The sequence below is a fragment of the Molossus molossus genome, unplaced genomic scaffold (genome assembly GCF_014108415.1).
Source record: "Molossus molossus isolate mMolMol1 unplaced genomic scaffold, mMolMol1.p scaffold_m16_p_9, whole genome shotgun sequence".
Classification (NCBI taxonomy): Eukaryota; Metazoa; Chordata; class Mammalia; order Chiroptera; family Molossidae; genus Molossus; species Molossus molossus.
In genome coordinates this window covers 46031575-46055783 of record NW_023425403.1, presented here as the reverse complement: position 1 = coordinate 46055783, position 24209 = coordinate 46031575, and the positions used below count along the sequence as shown (strand labels likewise).

The following is a 24209-nucleotide window of genomic DNA, read 5'->3' as shown; positions in this document are numbered from 1 at the left end:
GCGGAGGGAGCCCCCAGAAAAGGCCCTGGATGCTGAGAACTGTCCCGGGAGGAGGCACCCTTGGAGGAGGTTGTCTGGACTCCTGTCTGCCCTCTTGGGCTGCTCAGGGTGCTCGAAGGCCCGCGGAGCTTGGCAGCAGCTTGTGCCCTGCCGCTGGGACTTCCCCTTCCAGGCCCGATTGTCTGGTGCTTCAGACACTGCACCACGGTCTTGCAGGAGCCCTGCAGACAGTTGGCCAGCGCCTGTGGACAGCCGTGAAGCGCCCCCTAGTAGACACTTGCCTTCCACTCTGCTGCCTCCCCCGGTCTGCCCCATGGCAGGGCCTGCTGTTCTTCACCGCACTCTTGTTTCTCGTCGCAGCTACTGGGATAAAGAAGTTTTGAGAGCCGAGCGTGACTCGCGGAAGCCATCTTTAACAAAAGCAATCATCAAGTGCTACTGGAAATCCTATGTAGTTTTGGGACTTTTTACGTTAATTGAGGTAAGAGCTTTTAACCTACAGTGCATGTTTTTCAGTGTATGCAGGTTGCTATTTAGATGGTAGGACTTTTGGGAGGGAGGCAAGACATTTAAGGCCTGAGGATAAAACGAGTCTAGGAAACTCGGGTTGCATTGTTAGACTGGGCAATTACTTAAACGACTAGACCTCATGGGGGTTATTATTTTTCTTTTAACTAATTCAAAGAGTGTTACGGAAGGATAGCACTAAAAAGACATTGTATACCATGTTAGGATGCTGTTGGTGCTCAGTAAATGTTATAAATGCCGAGTGATCCTTGACCAAAGGAAGATCCTTCAGCCTGAGGTTTAGAAGAAGTAAATTTGGACCCGCATCCAGAATAACATAAGACATTTTACAGGTGCTCCAGGCCAAATCTGATAAATGTTCTTCCAAGAAGGTATTGTCACCTTCCAGAGAAATAGAACCCGGGGCCCTGTGTCTGGGCGACGCAGCCGGAGTCCCAAGCACACGCTTGTCTCCAGGCTGCCGCCTTTGCCGTGGGCTGGGTATGATGAGCCAAAGCCCTCTTTGGAGGAGCCGGGGCTTCACCATGAATTCTGGAGAACTGGTGCACCTCCAGTTCTGGTTTCTTTTCCTGGTTGTTGGGGTGGATTGCTGGGTAGAAGGGTAGCCTGGCATTGCAGAGAGTGTAGGAGGGGACGTGCAGTGGAGGACCAAAGGCAGAAAGCCACGAGGTCAGTGACCTCTGTTACCCTGAAGGGCCTCGGTGACGATCTTCCAGTAAGATGTCGTTCCACTTGGTGGCACAGTGCCAGTAGCCCACTTGTCCTGGGCAGGTCTGCTTCAGGACCGCCTGCGTCGCCCATGCTCTCTGTGGCACCTTGAACTGCCTTTGGGACATGGGTGGCCCTGCGTGTGCCTGGGAGTAGCAGAGACAGCAGTCACAGTTGCTGTGAAAGGGTGGTTTTAGCTGCAGAAGGGCGGTGAGTTGTCATAAGTGCATTTTGTTGGGGGTGAGGTGGGTGGGCCGGTGGCTGTGTCTGTGGGAGGTGAGCTGTTTAAAAGGTTCAGTTGTGGTGAAGGGCGCTGTGGGCAGTGGATAGCTAGGTAGGCCGACTCTGCTCTGCACAACTGGAGAAAACCAGAGAATGTCAGCTCGCAGGTGTGAGTGACTGGATGGTCTTGGGAGATTGCAGTTTTTGTTGACGACACATGTGGGTTGGCCAGTGCACCAGAGGTTGGGGACAAGTGTATGGGGCAGAGCACCTCCTTTGAGAGGGCACCAACCACCACCTGGATACTGCTGTGGCCTTGGGAAGGGCAGGGTGGAGACGCAAACCAGTGGGACCAACTTGGGGTATTAGAAGATGCAGGAGCCCTTCAGCCTGTCCAGCGGAGCTTTGACCTGTGCACAGGTGTGCCAGTGATGGTGTTTCTTCACTGTTGTAATAAGTCTCAGTTTGAAATAAGCAGGTGGTAAGCTGGTGTCATTGTGGTCTGTGTATGCAACTGACCGAATGTGACCGCTGACCTCAGCACAGAGCTCTCATGAATTCCGCTTGCCAGGAGTCCTCGGAGCCTCGGCAGGTGCCTGTGGCCCACACCAAGTGTCTGGTTGTGGGCGGATGGGGTGAGTGGCCTCGGGTTAGTGTGGGATGACGTCCGGGAGCAGGCTTCCTCTGCTGCCCCTGGTTCTCTAGTTTCCCTTTGTTACCAGGAGCTGGAGAAGCTGAAGGCAGGCAGATCTCAAAGGGTGGCCCTTGCTGCTGGGTTTGAACTGAGCTGGTTTTCCTGGCTGTCATGGGCTGGGGGTCTCTCAGCCCCAGGTGGGGACTAGGTCCCATCTAAAAATGAGCTTTGGGTCTTCACTGAACAGCATTAGGGAGAAGTAGACACAGAGGTAGTGCCATAGAAGCTAGGGTTCCTCCTGAGAGGGGACAGGCCCCACCATGGTGCTGGGGTTATGGCCCCAGTAGTACTTAACTGTTCGGATTGGGGCTGAATGCAGGTGCAGCAGCTGGGAGAGGGCTAGCCTCCTGTAGGAGGTTGGTGGGCCATGGAGGACAGTGGAGAAGAGTCCTGGCCAGCGCGGGGGCTCACGTCAGTGTGAGTAGCAGCGTGGAGGCTCATGCTCAGCGGCAGTAGTCCTGGCACTCCTCAGTAGTCCTGGTACTCCTCAGTAGTCCTGGTACTCCTCAGTAGTCCTGGTACTCCTCAGTAGTAACAGCAGCAGCGGTTCACACTGCGTGGTCGTGGTGGTTCTGGTGGTAGTTTCAGTAGGGGCTTTCTTGGTGATGGTGGCGGCAGCAGTGTTATTAGTGTAGTAATAACAGTAAGTACTTGAAAAATGTGTGTCCAGAACAGCTATGAGCACTTCACATATAATATTACATTTATTCTCTTGGCCAACTCAAACGAGGTGGAAAATATTCTTATAGCCCCATTTTAGAAAAGAGGACACATAGTGCCAAGTAGTTACATATTGTGCCCAGGGTCACACTAAGCATCAAGGACAGAGCCGGGATTCTGTCCTGGGCACTCTGACTTATGAGCCTGACCATGTCTGCGACTGATGGCTCGTCCGGTGTCTTCAGAGTCGCACACACATGCATCTTGGACTTGGCCTGGCTATGATAAGAAAGATGCTGAAAACTCCCTGGAGCAGGGAGTCGGATTGGGGATTGTCATCTGGGGTGGCCATGTCCCATGGGTGCTGGCAGCAGCATAGTGGTGGAAAGCCACCGCCCCGTTCACTGCCATCCGCGGTGGGTGCAGTTGTGGCTGCCCTAGTGACCTAAGTTCTCAGACGTCTGTTCACAGTCCGGAGGCTCCATTCCAGGTTGGCTCCTTGGGATAGACCAGTAGGAGGCACTGGTCTTGGATGGGACTCAGATTGCGATTTCTTTGTGTTGTTACTTGCAAGAGCCCCTGGTTCCCTGCTGAGAGCTGGTGTCCCTGTGACTCTCGGGACGGATGTGCATGTGCTCAGCAAGGATGAGAACCCAGGTCAGTCACCAGTGTGGGGGCCAGTTCTCTTCCAGCGTCTGAACCCTTGTGTGTTGCGGGGTCCGCACTGGCCTGGGGTGTTAAGGATGGCAGCTGGACGAAACCCGGAGGTGCTGGTAGCAGATACATCAGATGTGAAGTGGTGCCGGGCTTTCTCCCAGGGGCTGCTTGCTTGTTCATGCTGTGTTCAGGCCAGTACGTTGGTGGTTTATGGTTTAAAATTAGACAGTGGCCTAGATTCCCTAGATGAGCATGGTGACTAGCGTATGATGTTCATTCTAACTTTGTGTGTTCAAGATAATAACTGGAAGAACGCTTCGTTCTGATGCGGTGAAGTTTAGGGACCACTAAGGGTCATGAAAGCTCAACTAGAAAGACACCTTGAATTTTTTTGCTGGCAGCCAGCAGAAGCCTGAAATCCAACCCAAATACTCTTATTTCCCTAGACTTGCCTGTTGACACTCTGGTGTTTGGAGAAAGTTAGAAATGATATCTTAGGGTGAAAATAATAAGGATCTGTTATATTTTAAAAAATCATTTTCAAGTACTGTTTTGGGTTTTTAGTGATTAAAACTAGTTACCGAGTTAGATGGGATAAATGCTCATTTCATGATTGATTTCTTGAAGCAGCATCTCGTTCTGTGGTCTGATATCTGTGCCTCCTTGTTGGTCTTTGTGTTTTAGATAGTGGAAGATCTAAACTCAGCCTGGGATTTTCTAAAAAGCTCCAGGCACGCAAATTATCCACGATTTCCAAGCAGTGTACTGTTACCAACCAAAGCCTGCACAGGGCCTTCCCTGGGCATTGCTGGCCGCACCCACGGGGGAGGCTGGGTGGCGCTGGTCCAAGGCAAGGCTTTTCAGGTAGGGATTTCAAAGTACTGAGAACCTCTCCTACGAGAATTGAGAAAGGATTGCAATGCTTGCAGGGACAGGTTCCAGACTGAGGATGAACATGGTGTTCTTACAGGCCAGTGCTAATGAGAAGGGCACAGCCAGTGAGTTCCCAGCACTCCTGGCCCCTGTGTGCACCTCCATGGGGACTGCAGCGGGGAAGGAGCAAGCCTCTGCCTGCCCAGAGCCCAGAGGGGGGAGAGAAGGAGCCTCGGCCTTTCGTAGGGCCACGTGGTGGCAGAGGCCGCCCCCCCAGCCCTGGGGCCTTTTTTTTTTTGAGAGATGAGATCTCTGCCTGCTGGTGGGTTTGAGAGGTGGCTTCAATGAGCAGCGGTGGGTTCTCCCATCCCCTTCCTCTGAGAGGTGGGGAGTGGACTGTTCCAGTGACTCATAGAGGTGGACCCGGGCAGCTGCTGCCTTGTCCAGTGACTTGGCCTTTGTCTGAGGCCAGCTTTGCAGATTGTCTTTGGTTCAGGTGGAGGCTGTAGGAAGGCAAATGTTTGTGTAAATTTTCGTGTTGGAACTCCTCTCTGGGCAAGAAGTCAACAGACCAGGAGAGCTCTCTGAGTAGAATTTATGCCTTGACTGTGGGCTGCTGTCTGGGAGTTGTACTGGGCCTTCGTATGTATTCCCCAGCTCTTTCTTCCAAGTGTCCTCACTTCCGCTCAAGCCCAGAAGCGGAGGAGTGGCTGCTGCAGAAACTGTGGGTCAGGAACAACCACTGAGAGCTACATAGCAAAGGCAAGATGGAGGAAGCATCCAGAAAAGCTAACTGGAGACCCCAGAACAGACCTGTGTACACCCCGCTGGGTTCCAGGCACCTAGCATTAGTGTGGCAGTGTCCATGGTGATGACCCTGAGTCGTCAACAAGGGGAATGCTTCTCAGTCCGTTTTCTTTGAGAAGTCAGGGAAGCAGGTGCCTCTTTAGGATTGCATTCACAGTGGTTAAACAAACAACAAGAAAATCTGCTTCGAAGTGAAACTTTCAATTATTGTCTAGAAAACGGCCTTTAGGAATGACTTCTCTCAAGATTTCTTGTTCTGCTGTGATCGCCTGCGAACAGCCATGTGTTTTCGAGCCCTTTGTGAAACCAGCCTCTGCCACTAAGGATGGACTAGATCTCTTTCCTGGACTTCCGCATAGTAAAAGGGTCATAGCTCACACTTAATCCCCTGCTGGTTTCCGAGCACATTGTGCCGTCTTAGCTCCTAGTGGTTGCAGGGTTTCTCTAAGGTACCCAAGGCAGGTACTTCCATGGGTAAAGACACGAGGGCATATGACAGGCTCAGAGTCCTGTGACGGACAAGTGGCCGCGTCTGGTTTCTGAAGCAAATGTTCTGATTCCGAAGCAAATGTTTCTGATTCTGTCCTGATGCTTTCTCTCCTGCCACGCCCCCACCCGAGGGTCAGAGAACCCAGAGTAGGTATGTTTTTTCTGACAGTAGCTGTGTGCTCCTCTGTCCGCTGCTTCATGCAGTGTTGTTGTTGTTTTGTTTTTTTTTATCCTCACCTGAGGACATTTTTCGATATTTTTGTTCAGAGAGAGAGAGAGAGAGAGAGAGAGAGAGAGAGAGAAACATCGACGTGAAAGCGACACATCGAGTGGTTGCCACCCACACGACCCAACCAGGGCCAGGGACAAACTGCAACCAAGGTACGTGCCCTTAGTGGGAACCGAACCCGGGTCTCTCCGGACCGTAGGCCGACGCTCTAACCGCTGAGCCAAACCGGCCAGGGCTGCAGTGTTGTTGTTTACAGTTGTCCCTGTAAATAGTTAAGGACATTCAAAAATACAAACATAGATGCCCAGCTGGTGTGGCACAGTTGGTTGAGCATTAGCCCATGCACCAGGAGGTCACTGGTTCAGTTCCCGGTCAGGACCGGAGCCTGGGGTTGCAGGCTCAATCCCCAGTAGGGGGTGTGCAGGAAGCAGTTGATCCATGTTTCTATCTTCCTCTCCCTTCCTCTCTCTGAAATCAGTAAAAACATATTTTAAAAAATACAAACATAAAATAAGATCGAAAGGTAGCAGAATATGTTACCCCAGGACCTGCGCCTTTGGCATAAAGATTATTTGAGCTGGTTATTTTTGAGAAACAGCAGACATGGGGGAAGCTCTGAAAACTGAGTTGGAGTTACTCTTCTGTAAGGGACATTTATATATATATATATATATACATACATATATATATATATATATATATGATCTCCATTTGAGGGCTGTGAATCACTAGGGAATCTCATCAGTGGAGAAGTCTTTAAAAAGACATAAAGCTGCATAACAAACCCATCTCTACTCTTGTTTATCATATTTTTCATGTTTGTCCCTCCTAACTGCTCCCCTCATCATTTTTTTGTCTTTAGTTGAAGATGGTATTTAAGGTGGTGGCTGGGAGTTACTCAGTTTTTCTGGGCATCTCCCAGGTATACAGGAAGTATGCATATAATAAGCTTCTATTTGTTTTTCTCTTGTTATTTTTTCTTTTATTACAGGGGGTCTCAACCAAGAACCCAGAAGGGTAGAGGGAACATTTCTTTCCTCCCCTACAGGGTAATAAGCCCCTGTGTAACCCTAAGTGAGCTTCAGTAGTTATCAACTCATGACCAATCTTGACTCATCTGACCCCCTAATCACATAACTTCCCAAGATTATTTTGAAGCATTTCCTAAATGTCACATCGTTTTGTCTATACATATTTTCGAATGTATCTTTAAAAGATGTGGAATCTTGTTTGTAGCAGCACTATTTACAATAGCTAAGATCTAGAAACAGCCCAAATGTCCATCAGTAGACGAATGGATAAAAAAGCTGTGGTACATATGCACAATGGAGTACTATGCAGCTGTAAGAAAGAAAGATCTTTTATCCTTTGAGATGACATGGAGGGACCTGGAAAGTGTCATCCTAAGTGAAACAAGCCAAACAGAGAAAGACAAGTATCATATGATCTCACTTATTTGTGGAATATCATGAACATAACAGTCTGAGGAATGGGGTAGTCCCAGAACGTGGAAGTAGGATACAGACTGAGAATCTCCAGAAGAGGGGGTAGTGGGGGAAAGATAAACCACAGAACTTATATGCATGTATGCATGAACAATGGACATGGGCAACAAAGCTGGAGACAAGGCGAGGAGGGAGGAGGAGGGGGGAATCATTGGGGGAAAAAGGAGAAACATCTGTAACAAAAATAAATAAATTAAATAAAAAAATAAAATTAAATAAAAAAAAAAGATGTGGAATCTTCCCCTTATATAATCCTAATATTATTATGCATAAACTTTAATACTAATACTTTAATACCATTAATATCTAGATAGTATTCACATTTCTTTGTCTTTATTTCTTTTTTCCTTGTAGTTTGAAGGTGTATCCAAATAAAGTACATTTAGTTAAATAGTTGTACGCGTAACTGGATAGGAGAGGTCCTCATCTTTCCTGGTTGCTTGTTGGGGTGGATTTCTTGCAATATCCTGAGAAAAAGTATTTTCTGAGACTCACATCGGAAGATGCAGTATCATAGATTTATTAAGTCCATGGGATTACATTCCTGAGTTTCCAAAGTCACATTTCCCTTTGTCCTGCCATAAAAGAAGTGTAGCTGTGGCTTCAGCAGAGCTAAAATCAGAGCCAGTGTCCAGAGTTTCCCTCCCATATTTGCATTCCCTAATTTAGCATCAGGCTAGCTTAGCTTGTATTTCTCGCTGCAGCCCATCAGTCCACTGCATGTGGGTTTCTGCAGGGCCCCGTGGCTATGAAGGAAACAAGGCAGGAGCAAACGAGAGAGCCCCACAAGCCAAGAGCCAAGGGTACAAGAGCAACGAGAGAGAACTCCTCTGTGTAGGAGATTATGTATTCCCAAATTATTGTGAGCTTGCAGTGGCCACATCCATTCTGGCCAGTGACCTTTGTTCCCAGGTGTGACTGACAGGCAAGTATCTTCCCTGTGTCACCCAGACCTTACTGGGGATCCATTTGTCTTCAGAGTAACTGAAGAGATGATAACAGCTAAGTTTCTCCTTATGAAAATATTTTAGCTAATAGATGAAGAAGAGAAGAATGAAAATATGAACCCCTGAGAGAGTTAATAGAGCTTAAGCAATGGCCATGAATAACTCCTAACATGCCCCCCCCCCCCGCCCCAAAAGACGGACAAATGTTATGTACCTTGTAAGGGATCCCTTCCACCAGTATTTTGCAGGGAATAGGCTGTTGGTTTCATGATGAAGCTACCCAAATGACATACCTGTAATGTCTGACCTTCTCTTTGCTTCTTTCCTATTATTAATAACTAGCTAATTACAATGATTTCTATTTCCTTTTCTATTTCCCCATCCTCTCTTTCTCTAGTAGGTATGCATATATGTATATATGTATGTATCTATCATCTATCTATCTATCTATCTATCTATCTATCTATGTATATATGTATGTATCTATCATCTATCCATCCATCCATCCATCCATCCATCCATCCATCCATCCATCATCTGTCTATTTTTTTAATCCTCAACCTAGGACATACTTAGAGAGAGGAAGGGAGAAAGAGAGAGAAAGAAACATCTATGTGAGAGAGAAACATTGACTGGTTGTTTTCTGTACATGCCCTGCCTGGGAATTGAACCTGCAACCTGGGTATGTTCTCTGACCAGGAATCCAACTGGCAACCTTTTGGTGCACAGGACAATGCTCAACCAAGTGTGCCTCTCTGGCTGGGCTATCATCTGTCTATCTTAGTTGAAGAAACCAGGTTTTTGGTCTTGTAGAAATTTCCACAGTCTGGAGTTAGATGATTGTTTTCCACCTCCCTACCCCAATTCCTGCCATGTGTTCTTTGGCACCTTAAGTTGGTGGTTAGATGTAGAAGCTTGATCTGATTCAGTTATTTACCCCCTCTCTTTGGCAAGATTACTTCATAGTAGGGTTGTGTTACCTCCCTTACTCCCTGGTTGTCTTTTTGTATGTGTGGTGTTAGGAGTTATTCATAGTCATTGCTTAAGATCTCTTAACTCTTTAGGAGGTTGATATTCTGATTCTTTCCTTCTTCATTTATTAGCTGTAATATTTTCATAAAGAGAAACTTCACCATTATCATCATTGTGGTTACTCTGAAGTTACAATATGTCTACCAAGGACAGGGGACATTCTTAATTTTTTAAACTAGTTTCAAAATAATGACTTTGTTCTCCATCATTCTCCTCTGGGGCTAATGAGTTTTTTGTCATTGTTTGTTTTATGAGTATCAGTATGAGCTCTTAGATTTAAGCATTTCTCATGTGCTTCAGTCCATTATAGTTATTTTTCTTCTGCCAAACTTTGGTCATCTTTGGCCTGTGGGAGTCTGTTCAGGTTGGGTCCTAAGTCTCTTGCATATACTCTGAGAGTCTTTGCTAGTTTCTGTGCTTTTTGGAGTGACAGGATGTTTCTGCCTCTTCTTTTACAGTTTTTTCCCAGCCCTGGAATCAGCCATTTCCCTAGGTAGCCCTGGTTCCTGTTAGTGAGGAAATGGTGTTTAGAGACTATAGTGTAGGCACTAGAGGTGCTCATTGCTGCTTGGTTGGTTAGTGTTTCTCAACTTTGATTGGATCAAGCTAGAATACATTTTTTTTTTTTTTAAAGGTAAACATGTTATGAGTGATTTTGGGGTTTTTATAGTCCAAATCATATTAAGGACACTCGTGTTTTTACCGAATCTCATTACTCTTACATCTTTTTAAATTTATTTTATTTTATTTTTTAATTCTCACCCGAGACATTTTTCCATTTTTTGTTCAGGAGGGAGAGAGAGGAACAGAGAGAGAGAGAAACATCAACGTGAAAGGGACACATCGAGTGGCTGCCACCCACACAACCAACCAGGGCTGGGGACAAACTGCAACCGAGGTACGCGCCCTTAGCGGGAACCGAACCCGGGTCTCTCGGGACCGCAAGCCGATGCTCTAACTGCTGAGCCAAACCGGCCAGGGCTACATCTTTATCTCTTCCGTTAGCATCTCTTTTCTCCCATCATCTATTCTTTCTCCTGTGCCTAATCCCAGTTCTCACTGAAAACAGCACGGCTGTTAGTCTTGCTCCTTTCTATTGCCTCTGTCCTTTTAGAGGTAACTTTAAAAACAAAATGTGATTCAATTTGTTATTTTGTAAATATACTTAATTTTTTATCTGTGCAGAATGGACAGTCTTAGTTTCATCTTGGAATGTCAGGATTTTTTTTTTTTGAAGTGCGGTATGTGGCACATAACCTGATTAAATAAATCCCTCCTGTTACTTGTAAGATGTCATAATGGTGCAGGACAGGACAGCAGATGTTTCCATGGGGTTAGTTACCGAACTAGAGAATCTTCCAGGGAGAAGGGATTTCAGGCTTCATCCCTAATTAGTTGACCCTAAACCAGCCCCTGGAGGCTGGGCCTCAGGCATCAGAGCGCTCTGAACACCTTCCAAGTAAGGCTAACGTGCAGCGAGGGTGAAGATCATTGATTAAGAGGACTTAATGTATATCTAGAATCTCAATGGTATTTCCCCAGACTCACTGTTTTTCCTCCTTATCTCTGGTCTTTCTCAACTCTGCCTTTGCCACCTGTTTTGGAAATTAACTGCCTATACATTTTTTCCATACAAGCCCAGTTTTTTCTGCTTATGTGTTTCACTCAAGCATTTTTGCTGTCTGATAGCTTGTTTCTGTTTCCTGTGTTTTATTTATTTTTCTCATGAATCACTTGTGGTAGAGTCAGGCAGGAAACATAGTAAACGGGGGAAACATGGTGGAGGAGCTGTGCCCGCAGGGTAAGTTTTAGTATCCAGCCCTGTAATACGTTAGCCTGAGAAGCAAGGGATGGGGCTCACATGTCAGGTGCCTTAAGGAGGCTGGATGCCAAATATTCCATTAAGAAATATCTGCCTCATAGTCTCAGAGACTCTGGTAGAACCTTGAACCATAGGGTGTTGTGGTATCATATTGGGCTCCTTTAAGAATCCCTTAATGGTTTCACAGTTGAGAATTCTTATGAAGGAATAAGGACTATATTCTAGTTGGTTTGTGGGAAGAATCTTCACTAGGTCATAGATCTTTGCTATCCTGAGAGTTAACTTTCTCCCAGTTTTATTGAGAAATAATTGTTATACATCACTGTATAAGCTTAAGACATACAGCACAAAGGTTAGATTTACATATATTGTGAAATGATTACATAGTAAGACCAGCTACCATCCATCTTCTAATATAGATACAATAAAAAGAAAAGAAAAAAAACACCCTTGTGATGAGAACTCTTAGGATTTAGTCTCTTAAGAACTCTCCTGTCTATCATGCAGCAGCATTAGCTGTAATCATCCAAAGGGTTTTAATTTGGTTACTTTCAAGTTTGATAATGCATATTTTCCCAGTTGTTTTATTTCTTACTGGTTGAGGATTAAGAACAAGAGTGGACAGATAAATGGGAAGGTATGGGCCATGACCTGCATTACTCATTTGTGAGCTTATTTGCTTGACTGTGTTGCTAAATACTGTCTCTTAGCAGAAGAGTCCAGGTGCTTAGGCGGTAACTTTTTGTTCTGGGTTTGTTGCATCTATCAGTATTCTCTCTGATGGGTGACAGCACTCTGACACTCTCTTGTGATTATACCCATGCCAAGCTTAAATGGGAGCTGAGTAACAGGCAACATTGACTTCCAGATACAGTCTTAAGTTTTATGGAAGTTTGGAATGGCAGGTGTTACCTCTGGGCTTCTGGTGGATAGCCCCAGGATTGGGCTGCCCTTGGCTATACCTGGGTTGGGACTGCCCATGTGTACAGTTGGACATTGTTGCTTTTCTTCATAAGACTCCAGCTTTTCATCTCAGTAAACTCTTATTAAAGTCTGTTTTACGACCCCCTGCTTTAGGGTTCTTCTGTAAATTATTAATGACTCTTGGGGTGAATGAAAGAGTATGCTGGATAATGTAACCGTGAGTCTTTGTGTTCTTGAGATCTGATCATTGTACTCATAATTCTTCAACTAAACAATGTTCCCTTACCTTATAATAGACGAAAACTTCCGTGACCTCCTGGAAGGTGGTGCCCGTGAACGTGTTATATATGCGTGTGCAGGACAGGGTGTAGTTGGGTTTTAATGTCACACCCATTTGAGGGACAAGGACATCTTTCTGTAAATGTCCTGACTGATAGGGCACTACTCATTGGTTGAGAAAAAAAAATGCTTTTGTTTTGTGTTTAATTCTTTGGATTCTTCCTTCCTTTCGTGCATATGGTCCTCACTTGAGACAGATAGGAAAGAGCTAGCAGAAGCAACCCTTCCCGTTCTTTCTCTGTCTCTGTTAATAAGGAGGGATTGTTTGAAAGGAAATGCTGTTTCAAAGTCGAGTTTTTGAAAGATTTCCAAACTTTTGGCATTTTGTCCTTTGAGAAGTCTGTGGAGGAAATGATATCAAGGGCCTATGTGTTTATTTTTGGTGACTTGGATTTGCACCGAGTGTTTGGATTTCTTTGATGGGGAGAAGTGTACCTTACATGAGAGGAAGTAGTTTGTGGGATGGAGTGGCCATTTGTCAGGGAGGGGCAAGATTTGCTGTTTCTTTGCCTTGAGTCTTGGGGAAGAAAAGTATTTTCCCTAAATCTTATCTGGGAGGTAAACCCAATGACTCCCAACTCATTGGTGTAGGATTTTAATTTTTGCCTTGGAGAGTAGATGGTTGTTAATATTTTTCAAAACCGGTTCCTGCAATGTGAGGCTGATGGAGTTATTGTTTAGCTTGGCTTCCGCCATGCTTGATTCTCAACTCCAAGGAGGCAGTACTTCTGGGCACATCCCAGTTTCTGGGGGAAAGAGACCTATTAAAGTAACACCCCATGGGGCTGATAGCCTGGGAACCTCCCAAGCCTGCTTCTTTGATACTTGAATAAAATTTCCTTTTAATATTCCAACAGCAGCTGGATTTCATTCTCTTGATCCACTGGTATGTTGAATTTGGGTTGGGAAAGATGGGAAGGTTTTCTCTTCTGATCTGTGTTTGTGCCAGTGTCACAATTCATAAATGCTCTTGAAGCAGGAGCTGGCAAGAGTGTGCCTCCTGTAGATGAACCAGGCTCCACTTTGGCCTGGGACATTGAGAGTACAGAGGAAACAGGCTGTCCATATGTGAGCAAATTCCTGACCTTCTTTTGTCACTCTATTCCTTATTCACCTTGGGCCAGGACTTACTTGACATGTGGCCCAGTGCATTCGAAAGCACTGGTTCTAATATTTATTGAGCATCTACAGTGTACTAGGCACAATGTACCAAAGCTTTATTGGCTTTGAACTTAAAATTTTGGTTTAAGTTTGAAACTACTGTTTTTCCTAAAGATGAAAGTAATTATATTTTTCTTTTAGATTAGTGATGGAGGTAGCTTTTTTTTATATGTTAATAATTAAAGTAGAGCTTTGTTGAGAAAAACTGGTATGGCTTGTGTTTCTAATTAAGGCTTTTTCCCCCCTCCCTTTTAGGAAGGCGCCAGAGCAATCCAGCCCTTATTTTTGGGGAAAATTATTAATTATTTTGAAAACTATGATCCCACTGATTCTGTGGCTTTGCAAGAAGCCTACATCTATGCCACAGTGCTGACTACCTGCACACTCGTTTTGGCCATACTGCATCACCTATACTTTTATCATGTTCAGTGTGCTGGGATGAGGTTAAGAGTAGCCATGTGCCATATGATTTATCGGAAGGTAAGTGTCATTTGGTATCAAAATGTGCACCTCACCTAAAGCATCAGAAGCATTTTGGGAAAGTTCTACATAACCTAAAATTATTGTAAATGGAACCATTTAAACCTTACTTAGAGAAGTTTGATATTGCATCAGGCTATTTTTTAATTTAAAATACACTTTACCCATTATATAAAGAGTTTTCTATTGAGATCAAGTCAGGGCTGCCTTTGATAACATTTTGCCACAGGATGTTGCAAAACACTAAATTTGTAATGGAATCGAATAAAAAAACTATCAGATTGATCTCGTAGTTGTATTTATAGAAATTTTATTGTTGGTCATTAAAACCTTCATTTATATCAACGTTATATTTAAAGGTGACTGTCAGTGAAATTGGACCCATAAAATGAAATCTAGGTCAAAGATGTATTTGAGAAAAGGAATGATGATATATTTTTAAATGAACCATTTAATTATGTTCAATATAATTTCATTAACTAAAGAATAAATGTAAATGGAAGCCAAATATAGACTGACTATATTCTCTAGTTATAGTTGTTTTTAATAGTATTAAAGAAAATATTGGATGTTTGGGATAAAACTTTAAATTTTATGTTGTTTTTGGTAATTTTGGAGAGAGAGAATCTCCAAAATCTTATCTATTTTATGTTGCTTTGCATTCAAGTCATTATTATGTACAGGACTTTCTTCTCCTTCAGTGTCATGGTAATAGTTTTAGTGGTAAGACCCTATTGGACGTGTTCAGTGTTTCTGTGTTGAGAAGTGCCATGAAATTATCCCATTATTTACCCTGGTCTTAGCTTTTATAAAAGGAGTGGGGATTTCAGGTGTCTTTACAAAGGAGTTGCCACAGATACACCAGTATCAGGAGCTCAAGAGCTCTTGATCAACTTGATCCTGAAAAACGAAAAACAAACCCCAATTTAACAGGATTGTATATTTGAAATTTGCTAACAGAATGGATCTGTCTGTTCTCACAACCCCCACAGATAACTATATCAGGTGATGGATATGTTAATTAGTTTGACTGTAGTAATAATTTCCCAATGTATACGTGTATCAAAATATCATGTTGTATACCTTCAATGTACATTTTTTATTTTAAAAAAGTCAAATCCTCATTGAAAGATAAAACCCGGCAATATAAGTATTACTTCTTTTACCTGGTTGCTATTTGTCTAGAGCTTCTGTTTCTCGTGAATATGTTTCTTGCAATATGCAAGATGTCTTCACCTCTCTCTTTGGGCTGAATCTTATTAATCTTGGAATTGTGTGAATCCCGGAGGCCTGGCATCCCACTGCCTGTAGCAGGCTACAACGTGCTTCCTCTTCTGTGGCATGGGAATGGTCAACTCAAAGGGCCTTCATTGTTGTCGTTATCATCATCATCTTTGTTATTCTGTTGCACTCTTGTCTGCCATTTAGGAGAATCCTCAGATTTCTGTGTATTTAGCTAGATTTTGTATTTCTAGGTCATGGTCAGCCCCCATAAATAAACAGGAAATTTCACTAGCACTGCACTCTGAAAACCTTAAACACTGAAGTCAGGTCTCAGGTGATGGTTCAACCAAAGCTCTTTGCAGCACAGGTGAGTCGTGCACCTGTTTTTCTTCCTCTTCTCACTAATGCTGTGGAACGTTGCCTTTGGGAAATCCGATCTGACTTAGCTCATGCAAACATCTCCCATGGGTATTAATTTGCTGACTTGATTAGTCATAAAGAATTGACCCTTGACAAAGGCAAGACTTGCTTGGGTTAAACAGTAGACAGAACTTGAAATTTTAGAAACATGGGAAAGACAGACTTCCTCATATACTGCCTAGAATCCTGCTGAGATGAAGAAATAAGGTATCTCATCACAAGTGGACTAGTGGCTTAGGGCCGAAGCTGATGCTGCTGTGCAGCTCTGAGCATTCCCTCTGAACTCGTGCAGTTTATGCTCAGACCACACCTTCTCATCTCCCGCCTGGGAAAATCCAGTTGGCTGTTACAAATGGAATGGCTGTTAAGCTCAGAGTCGTAGTATCTAATATTGAATGACCTTGTGGGATCTATTATATATAAATATGACTTGTCATTTGTTTACCTTTGCACAGCTTTGCACAGTTTTTGTAAAATATCTTTTGGCTTTTGATCATCATCAACTTTTTTTTAATCCTCACCTGAGGATATTTTTCCATTTATCATCAGATAGAGTGGTGGGGGGGAGAGAAAGAGAGAGATAGAGAGGGAGAGGGAGAGGGAGGAGAGAGGGGGAGAGAGAGAGAAACATCTGTGTGAGAGAGACACATCGACTGGTTGCCTCCCACACAACACGACCAGGGTTAGGGATGAACTGCAACCAAGGTAGGTGCCCTTGACTGGAATGGACCTTGTGACTCATTGGTCCACGGACTGGCGCTCTAACCGTTGAGCCAAACTGGCCAGGGCTGATCATCAATTTTTTTGTGGTAAAATATGCTTAATGTAAAGTTTACTCTTTTATCTCTTTTTTAGTTGTTTTTTTTTTTGTTAATTCTCACTCAAGGATATTTAGAGAGTATGGAAAGGAGAGAGGGAGGGAGGGAGGGAGGGAGAGAGGGGGAGAGAGAGAGAGAGAGAGAGAGAGAGAAATATTGATATAAGAGAGAGGCTCATCAATTGGCTTTCTTCTGCATGACCCTGATCAGGGCTGGGGATCGAGCCTGCAACCCAGATACATGCCCTTGACCAGGAATTGAATCCTTGACCCTACAGTCCATGGGCTGATGCTCTAACTGCTGAGCCAAACTGGCCAGGGTTGTTTTATCTCTTTTTAAGTGTGCCACCATTCAGTGGCATTGACAACATTCATGTTGTTGTAAAACCGTTACCACTATTCAACTTTTTCGTCTTCCCAAACTGAAACTCGGTATCTATCAAACACTAACTCCCTAACCCCTTCTCCACAGGCGTAAGCATTCTACTTCCTGTCTTTATGAATGTGCCTACCCCAGGTACTTAATGTAAGTGGAATTGTGCATTATTTGTTATTTTGTATCTGGCTTATGTCACGTAGCCTAATATCTTCAAGCTCCATCCATGTTGTAGCATGTGTTGGAATTTAACTCCTTTTTACTGGGTAATAGTCCCTTGTAGGCATAGACCACATGTTGCTCATCCACTCCTCTGCCAGTGGACACTTGGGTTGTTTCCACCTTTTGGCTATTGTGAATGCTGCTGCCGTGAACATGAGTGTACCAGTGTCTTTCCACGTCCATGGTTTCCGTCCTTTTGGGTACACCCCCAGCAGTGGAATTGTTGGACTGTTCGGTATTATTTTGTTTGATTTTTTTGAGGAACTGCCATGCTGTCCTCCACAGTGGTGACGTCATTGTACGTTGCCACTTGGTCATTGATTTTTCTGTCGAAGTTGAGGACTAACTGAAGTGAAGTTCTGATGAAGTGTGACTTTTTGTTTGGATCAGTGGTTCCAGTGGTGGTCTTTTGAAACAGCTCATGGTAGTCTGTTCAGGTTCCTCAAATCTTTTTTTTTTTTTACCCTCAGATAGAGCTGGAGGGAGAGAGGGAGGAAGAGAGAGAGAAACATCGATGCGAGAGAGACACATCAAGTGGTTGCCACCCACATGACCCCAACCAGGCAGGGACAAACTGCAACCGAGGTACATGCCCTTAGTGGGAACTGAACCTGGGCCTCTCTGGTACACAGGCCGACGATCTAACTGCTGAGCCAAACCAGCCAGGGCGAGGTTCCTCAAATCTTTAGGGCATTTTCTAGAATATTTTACCGGATAAAGGGATTGTGCAACAGGTTTTTTGTTTTTTTTAGATAAAGACAACATATTGATACGAAGACAACAAATTCCTCACACAGTAGTGAGTTGAACATTATGCTTGCTCATTTTATCTATTTATTTATTTTTAAATCCTCACCTGAGGATACTTTTTTCCCATTCATGTTTAGATAGAGTGGGAGGGAGGGTGAGAGCGAGCAACATCGACAAGAGAGGGACACATTGACTGGCTGCCTTCCACATGACCCCAACCTGGGGTGGGGACCTATCTGCAACCAGGTATGTGCCCTTGACTGGAATTGAACCCAAGACTCTTTGATCTGAGGGCTAGTGCTCTAACCACTTAGCACCAGCCAGGGCAGTATACTTGCTCATTTTAAAAAGTCAGCACCGGGCACTGGTGACATTGCAAGCATGGGTTGCCGTCACCTCTGCAGTGGGAGCAGTGGCTTACTTCCTGTCTTTGTTCTTGGCTGTGCACAGAAGGAGGAGGACATGTCCAGCTTCACATCTCAAAGGGCTACTTCCCTGCTCGGAGCACAGGAGGTGGGGCCAGGCGGGGGGAAGATAGTAGCTTGGGCAAGGTGAGCCGGGATTGGAGAGAGCTGGCAGTCTCCATCCCTGTCCCTAGTGGGAATAGATCCTCATCTACCAGCCCTGACCTTGGCGTTGGGCCTGGGTGGAAGTTAGCCTGAGTGTTACAGGTCTCTTAGACCTAGGGCAGGCAGGACATCAGTCTCAGTAATCAGGGTGGTTTTGTCATATTTCACAGAGATTTTTTTGCATTATAAAATGCATACAGTACGGCCCGGCCGGTGTGGCTCAGTGGTTGAGCATCGACTGCTACACTAGGAGGTCGCTGGTTCAATTCCTGGTCAGGGCACATGCTCAGGTTGCAGGCCCAGTGGGGGAAGTGCAGGAGGCAGCTGATTGATGTTCTCTCTCATAGATACTTCTATCTCTCTCCTTCTCTCTCTCTCTCAAATCAATAAAGAGAAATGTTTTTAAAAATGCATACAGTGCAGAGACTTCTATAGATCAGTGTTCTATTTAGAGAAGTGTTTTTACTCACCTTAGGTAAGTGTATTTAAAATTTTGTAAGTGATGTACAGACTGTTAGGGTTTGGCCGGTGACGTGAGCTGTGAAAGAATTCACAGAGAAGAAGAGATGCAGCGGGGACACTGATTTCACTTTCCAAGGGGGGAACGGGCTGTGTGCTCACAGGCGGCACAGGCCCCGGAGGAAGAGTGGCTTGTGCTTTTGAAGAGGAAGGGGGGTGGGGTTAAGTTAGCCCGATGTTGGGAGTTGTCTTGAAAAGTTGGTTTGTTTGCTTCCCAGGAGAAAGTCGGGCGTAGGTGGTCCCCAGCTTACAATGGCTGGATTTAATGATTTTTCAACTTTATGATGGTATGAAAGCCGTATGAATTCAGTAGAAAACGTACATCGAATTTTGACTTTTGGTCTTTTCCTGGGTTAGCCACATGCAGTATATGCAGTATGATACTCCTTAAACAGCCGTGGCAGGTGCCACGGATGAGAGTAAACAACCAGTACTCCACCGTGCAGGGTGTTGCCAGTGCTTTTGGGTGTTGTGTTTTCTCATTCTATCATGTCTATAAAATGCCCATCTGTATCCTGCTTCTGGTGAAAGAGGAAGGCAATTACTTTTGAAATGAACCTCAAGATAATTGTCCATGTGTAGGCTAATGTAAGTGTTCTGAGCACGTTTAAGGTAGGCTAAGCTATGATGTTGAGTAGGTTAGGTGTATGAAATGCATTTTTGACTTACGCTATTTTTAACTTACCATGGGTGAGTTACCATAGGATATAACCTCATGATCAGTTGAGGAGCATCTGTAGTTCTAATTATAAATATCTGTCATTTGGAGGAAAATGCGTGCTCCTTGTGTCCATACCATTTGGATTTTTTGTGTGTTAATTTTTTTCCTTTATTGATTTTACAGAGAGAGGAAATGAGAGGGAGAGAGAGAAAAAAACATCGATGAGAGAGAACATCGATGGGCTGCCTCCTGCATGCCCCTAACTGGGGATCCAGCCCACAACCTGGGCAGGTATCCTGACTGGGAATTGAACCTGCGACCTCTTGGTGCATGGGTCGACGCTCAACCACTGAGCCACACGGGCCAGACCCTACCATTTAGATTTTATATTTTTAGGTACTCTTTATCTTTCTGAGTGAAGGACTCTTCACCTTTCCTTTAGTCCTTTCTCTTAAGACCTACCTTCTCTTCACCATTTTACTTCTCCTTTCCAGACTTCTCCAGCTGTTCTATTTTTAGCTCAGTGTCAGGACATCAGTGGTTCTTTATCACAGACACTGAGAAGGAAGCAGAAGGACCCCTTCCAGGATGCAGAGAGGCTAAGCTTGCTGACTCCGCCGAGTGATGTCTGCAGTAAATGGAGCCCGAGTTTAAAGTCCCTGCCTGGGCCCATGCTGACTGTGAGCCCCAAGGAAGCGTTCTGCCTGCGGCCCCTCTGCCTCCATCCCAGCCCTCACCTTCGTCTCCCCCTGAAGTAGCTCCATGGATTGTGGGGGAGCAATTGAGAAAAAGCTTTGTTTGCATCTCAGTCAGCTGATGCTGTGGTCCTGGTTCTCAACTAGAAATTGGAATGAACTAGCATTGTAATGCTTCTTACGAAGTTGAACACTTCAGAATCTTTCTTTGAAACATACTTTCCCCCCTTATTTTTCTGTTTTACTTCTGATATCAACTTGAATTAGAACTGTGTGGTGAGTGAGGAGTTAATCTCATGAATGGGCAGGTTGCCAGGGCTTCAGTTCTCTAGGGAAGGTCTGAGCGGAGCCTTTGAGTGCAGGTCAGCGTTCTGCAGTTAGGAGTTCGAGCTCAGCGAGAAAGTTAAGGAAGGAAGAGGCTGTTTGGCTTAGCTTTCTTCAAAGAGGAAGTTGCTGCTGCTGGAGAGTTATGAGTGTCCATTGCATTCTGCCATCTGCCAACTGTTCCTCGAGAAGAAATTACTAAATGATTTTTCAAGGTGACTGTGTTATATTAGGTTCCCACCAATGATATATGAGTTCCAGTGGCTCTACGTCCTCATTGCGTCTTGGTATTGTCAGTTATAAAGATATAAAGTAGCATTCCTCCCGCCCCCCACCAAGACTTCAGAGACCCTTTTTTTCCTGTAAATTCTTTACGCCTGATGGCCTTGCCCAGAAGATGCCAGCTGCTTCGGCTGGTTCAGACTGCCGACCTTGGCCACCTCCACTCAGGCTGCTATACTTTGTGGACTCCAGGTCAGTGCCACAGTTGGAAAATGGTCTTCTGGCAGAGAACCAGGGCCGTGGTGGGGGTCACCTTGTGAGTGTCCCTTCTCTCAGGGCTTAGTCATATATGCCTGTTATGCTTGAAAACATAATTTTGTCCAATTATGTAGTTGCTTATGGCAGAGATGGTGGTGGGGGCTGGTCCTCTATCAGTTACTTAGCCATTCAGCAGAGCATCAGTCTCTTCACTGCTTTTATCAGCTGGATGTTTATGGGCCCTGCAGTGGGGAGCTCTGTGCGCACAGTACCAGGTGTAGTAGGACATACCTGTTCATCTTCCTTGCCAAACAGATCAAAGATGAGGGCATATATTAGCCTGAGGTTCACCAGCTTTTCTCATGAGTCATCTTTGTGCTTATTACCAATCCGGAATCTGGCCCAGCCAGTGTGACAAAGTTGGTTGAGTGCCATCCCATGCATGAGGAGGTCACCGGTTCAGTTCCAGTCAGGGCACATGCCCAGGTTGCTGGCTCCATCCCCTGTAGCAGGTGTGCCGGAGGCAGCCATTGGATGTTTCTCTTTCATTCATGTTTCTTTCTCATCCCTCTCCCTTCCTTTCTCTGAAATCAATTAAAAAAACCCCACAAAACACACACACACACACACACACACACAAAACCCACATATTAAAACACACATCAGAGCTGTGTCTAAGCCCAGACTTACTCCTCAGCATTTCTAAGGAAGAGGCCTGAAAATCTGTGTATTTAATCTGTGCCCGCCGGATTCTTACCCTCAGAACAGCTGTGGAACTTACTAGAAAATGGGGAAGGGACAACAGACAGGGCCGGGGAAAGTGGGAGGGCAGCCTGAGCATCTCTATTCCTTTTCCTGGGATTTATGCTAAAACTGATACTTATTTTTAAGAATTCTAATTATTTAATTTAAAAAGTTTTGTTTTGTTTGTCTGAAAATGTTTTTCTTTCCTCCTTTATACTTTTAAGATATTTCCCTAGGATTATTTATTTTATTTTATTTTATTTTTTTGATTTAAGATTTTTTAAACTGATATTTAGAGGGAGGGGAGGGGAGAGGGAGAAAGAAACATCCACAATAGAGAGAGAAACATCGATCGGCTGCCTCCTGCACGCCCCACACTTCCTGGGGATCGAGCCCACAACCAGGGCACGTGCCCTGACCCGGAATCAAACTGGGATCTCTCGGTCCATGGGACAATGCTCAATCCATTGAGCTACACCAGCTGGCCTAGAAATGTCTGTATAGACAGATAGTTATAATGTAGTTGCTATAAAAGACTAGCATATGGCCTCACATGCATTTTGATGACTAAGCATGCCATTTTTGAGATGATAGATTGTAAACACTTTTTGTTTTTTAAATGTTTTCTTTAGAAACAGAAAACAGATATACATGATCAAAATACATATTTTTAAAAAGTTGATAGAAATTTGTTTTTCTTCTCCTTCTGTTGGGGGCATACTTCATTTATTTTCTCTTCCTCTCGTGGGGTCTTTCATGCTCATATTTTTCTTCCTGTTGCCCGACCAGCTCACCTTTGCTGCAGCTGTTCTTTGTTGCTCATTTCTCCATTCCCTGCTCTTTTTGGTAAACCAGTCAGATGGGGCTTGTCTTTCAAAGAAATTGGTGATGGAAGGGTGGGTGTGACGGGTCTTTCATTATCGGAGGCTGTGCTCTCACTTTGAACATACTGCCATCAAATTGCACAGGTACTGGTAGACTATGTTAATTAAATTATAGTCCTTTTCCTGAAACAACATATGTTGACCACCTCTTCACTCATCAAGGCACCTATTTTCGGTTCAGTCATTAGATTTCCTGAAATGTTCCCAAGGATCTGGGGGCACGTCAGGCCCCCCACAGTGGAGAGTAGTGTTTTACATGTAGCATGGTCACCAGCAAACTGTTGGGACACTGTGTAGCAGTCTCAGGAATGGGGGCCTGGTCAGTCTCTGCTTCATCCTATAGGGGCTATGAGGCATCAGAGAGCCAGCCTCAAGGCCTCATGGCTTTTGGTGGTGATGAGGTCAGAGAATGTGAAGAAACTCCCCCCTTGGAATTGAAGTCTGGAGTCTGACCTCAGAGCAAGTATCACAGCTTCCCCCCTCCTCCAAGTGGTTCTTGGGGTCCACAATATCCTCTAATGTTTGGAGGCTCACTCACCATTACCCACTGCTACCCTTCCCTCAGACTCTCTCACCATCATTACAGACCACTGCACAACTCTGTATGCATCCTTCTGGCCTCTTTACTTCAGTAGGTCACAGTGGTATAAGGGTAGAAGGTGGCCAACAGAGTTACAGGGAAGCTAGTGGCACCCTCACGAGGTAAATGCCAACTGAGTCAGCTTGCAGAGAGCTTTCTGTGCAGTGGGAAGTCAGGCAGAAAGAGAAGGGAGGCAGTGGGGCTGTCAGGTTACAGGGAGCAGCAGCGATGGATTTTGCATGGACTCAGTTGTTTATTTCCTTGAATCTCTTTTCTATAGGCCCTCACAGGGGATCTGATGAACTTTATGGAGTTGTCACCCATCATGTTCTTAGGAACGGAGGATATTAGTCCCTGGGCCCTCCCCTCAAAAACAGAGATTAATGGCTTTCCATTACTAAGTCGTGGAAGTAGGTGTGGCAGCATTACTAGGCAACTCTGGGCAACAGTACTGGAAAAATACAGGTGGTTTTCTGCTTCAAGGGAGCTAAACGTACTCCTCACGGTTGCCTGTTGCAGCATTGCCCAGTGTACCTGGAAACCACAGTATGTGACACACAGCTCTAGGGTAGGGCCAGGAATCAGGAAGTAAGCCAGAAATGCAAACTGGGTGACACAAATGCTTGTATTTTGTTCTTACTCAGAGCCTGTTTATTCTGACTTTCCTCAGAATATTATGAAGCAACATCCTGGTTCGGAAGCAGTGGTCTGTAATGATGGTGAGATAGTCTGAGGGAAGGGTAGTGGTGAGTAATGGTGAGATAGCCTTTCAAAGGGGTAGTCTGACAGCAGGGGACAAAGTAGGTCTTTCACGTGTGCACTATCCAAAAGCATGGCCCTTTGGGGCACTCTGTGGGAGGAGCGTTT

General features: G+C 44.8%; 1 protein-coding gene across 22 annotated transcripts in view; it reads left to right on the top strand.

Annotated features, from left to right (window-relative positions):
• The window catches only part of ABCC4 (ATP binding cassette subfamily C member 4), a 275943-nt gene that overhangs the window by 60818 nt on the left and 190916 nt on the right, over nt 1-24209 (top strand). For 19 of the 22 annotated variants that reach the window (XR_004958001.1, XR_004957999.1, XR_004957998.1 and 16 more), the window contains exons 3-4: nt 361-481; nt 13853-14077. Coding sequence is in view for 16 of the 22 variants with exons in the window: in XM_036249556.1 (XP_036105449.1) it covers nt 361-481; nt 13853-14077 (346 nt within the window). In the remaining 6 variants the exon portion in view is untranslated. Of the gene's footprint in view, nt 1-360; nt 482-13852; nt 14078-15557; nt 15669-17010; nt 17065-24209 lie in introns of those variants that run through there. The other 3 variants (XM_036249562.1, XM_036249561.1, XM_036249559.1) reach the window with 3 other exon arrangements.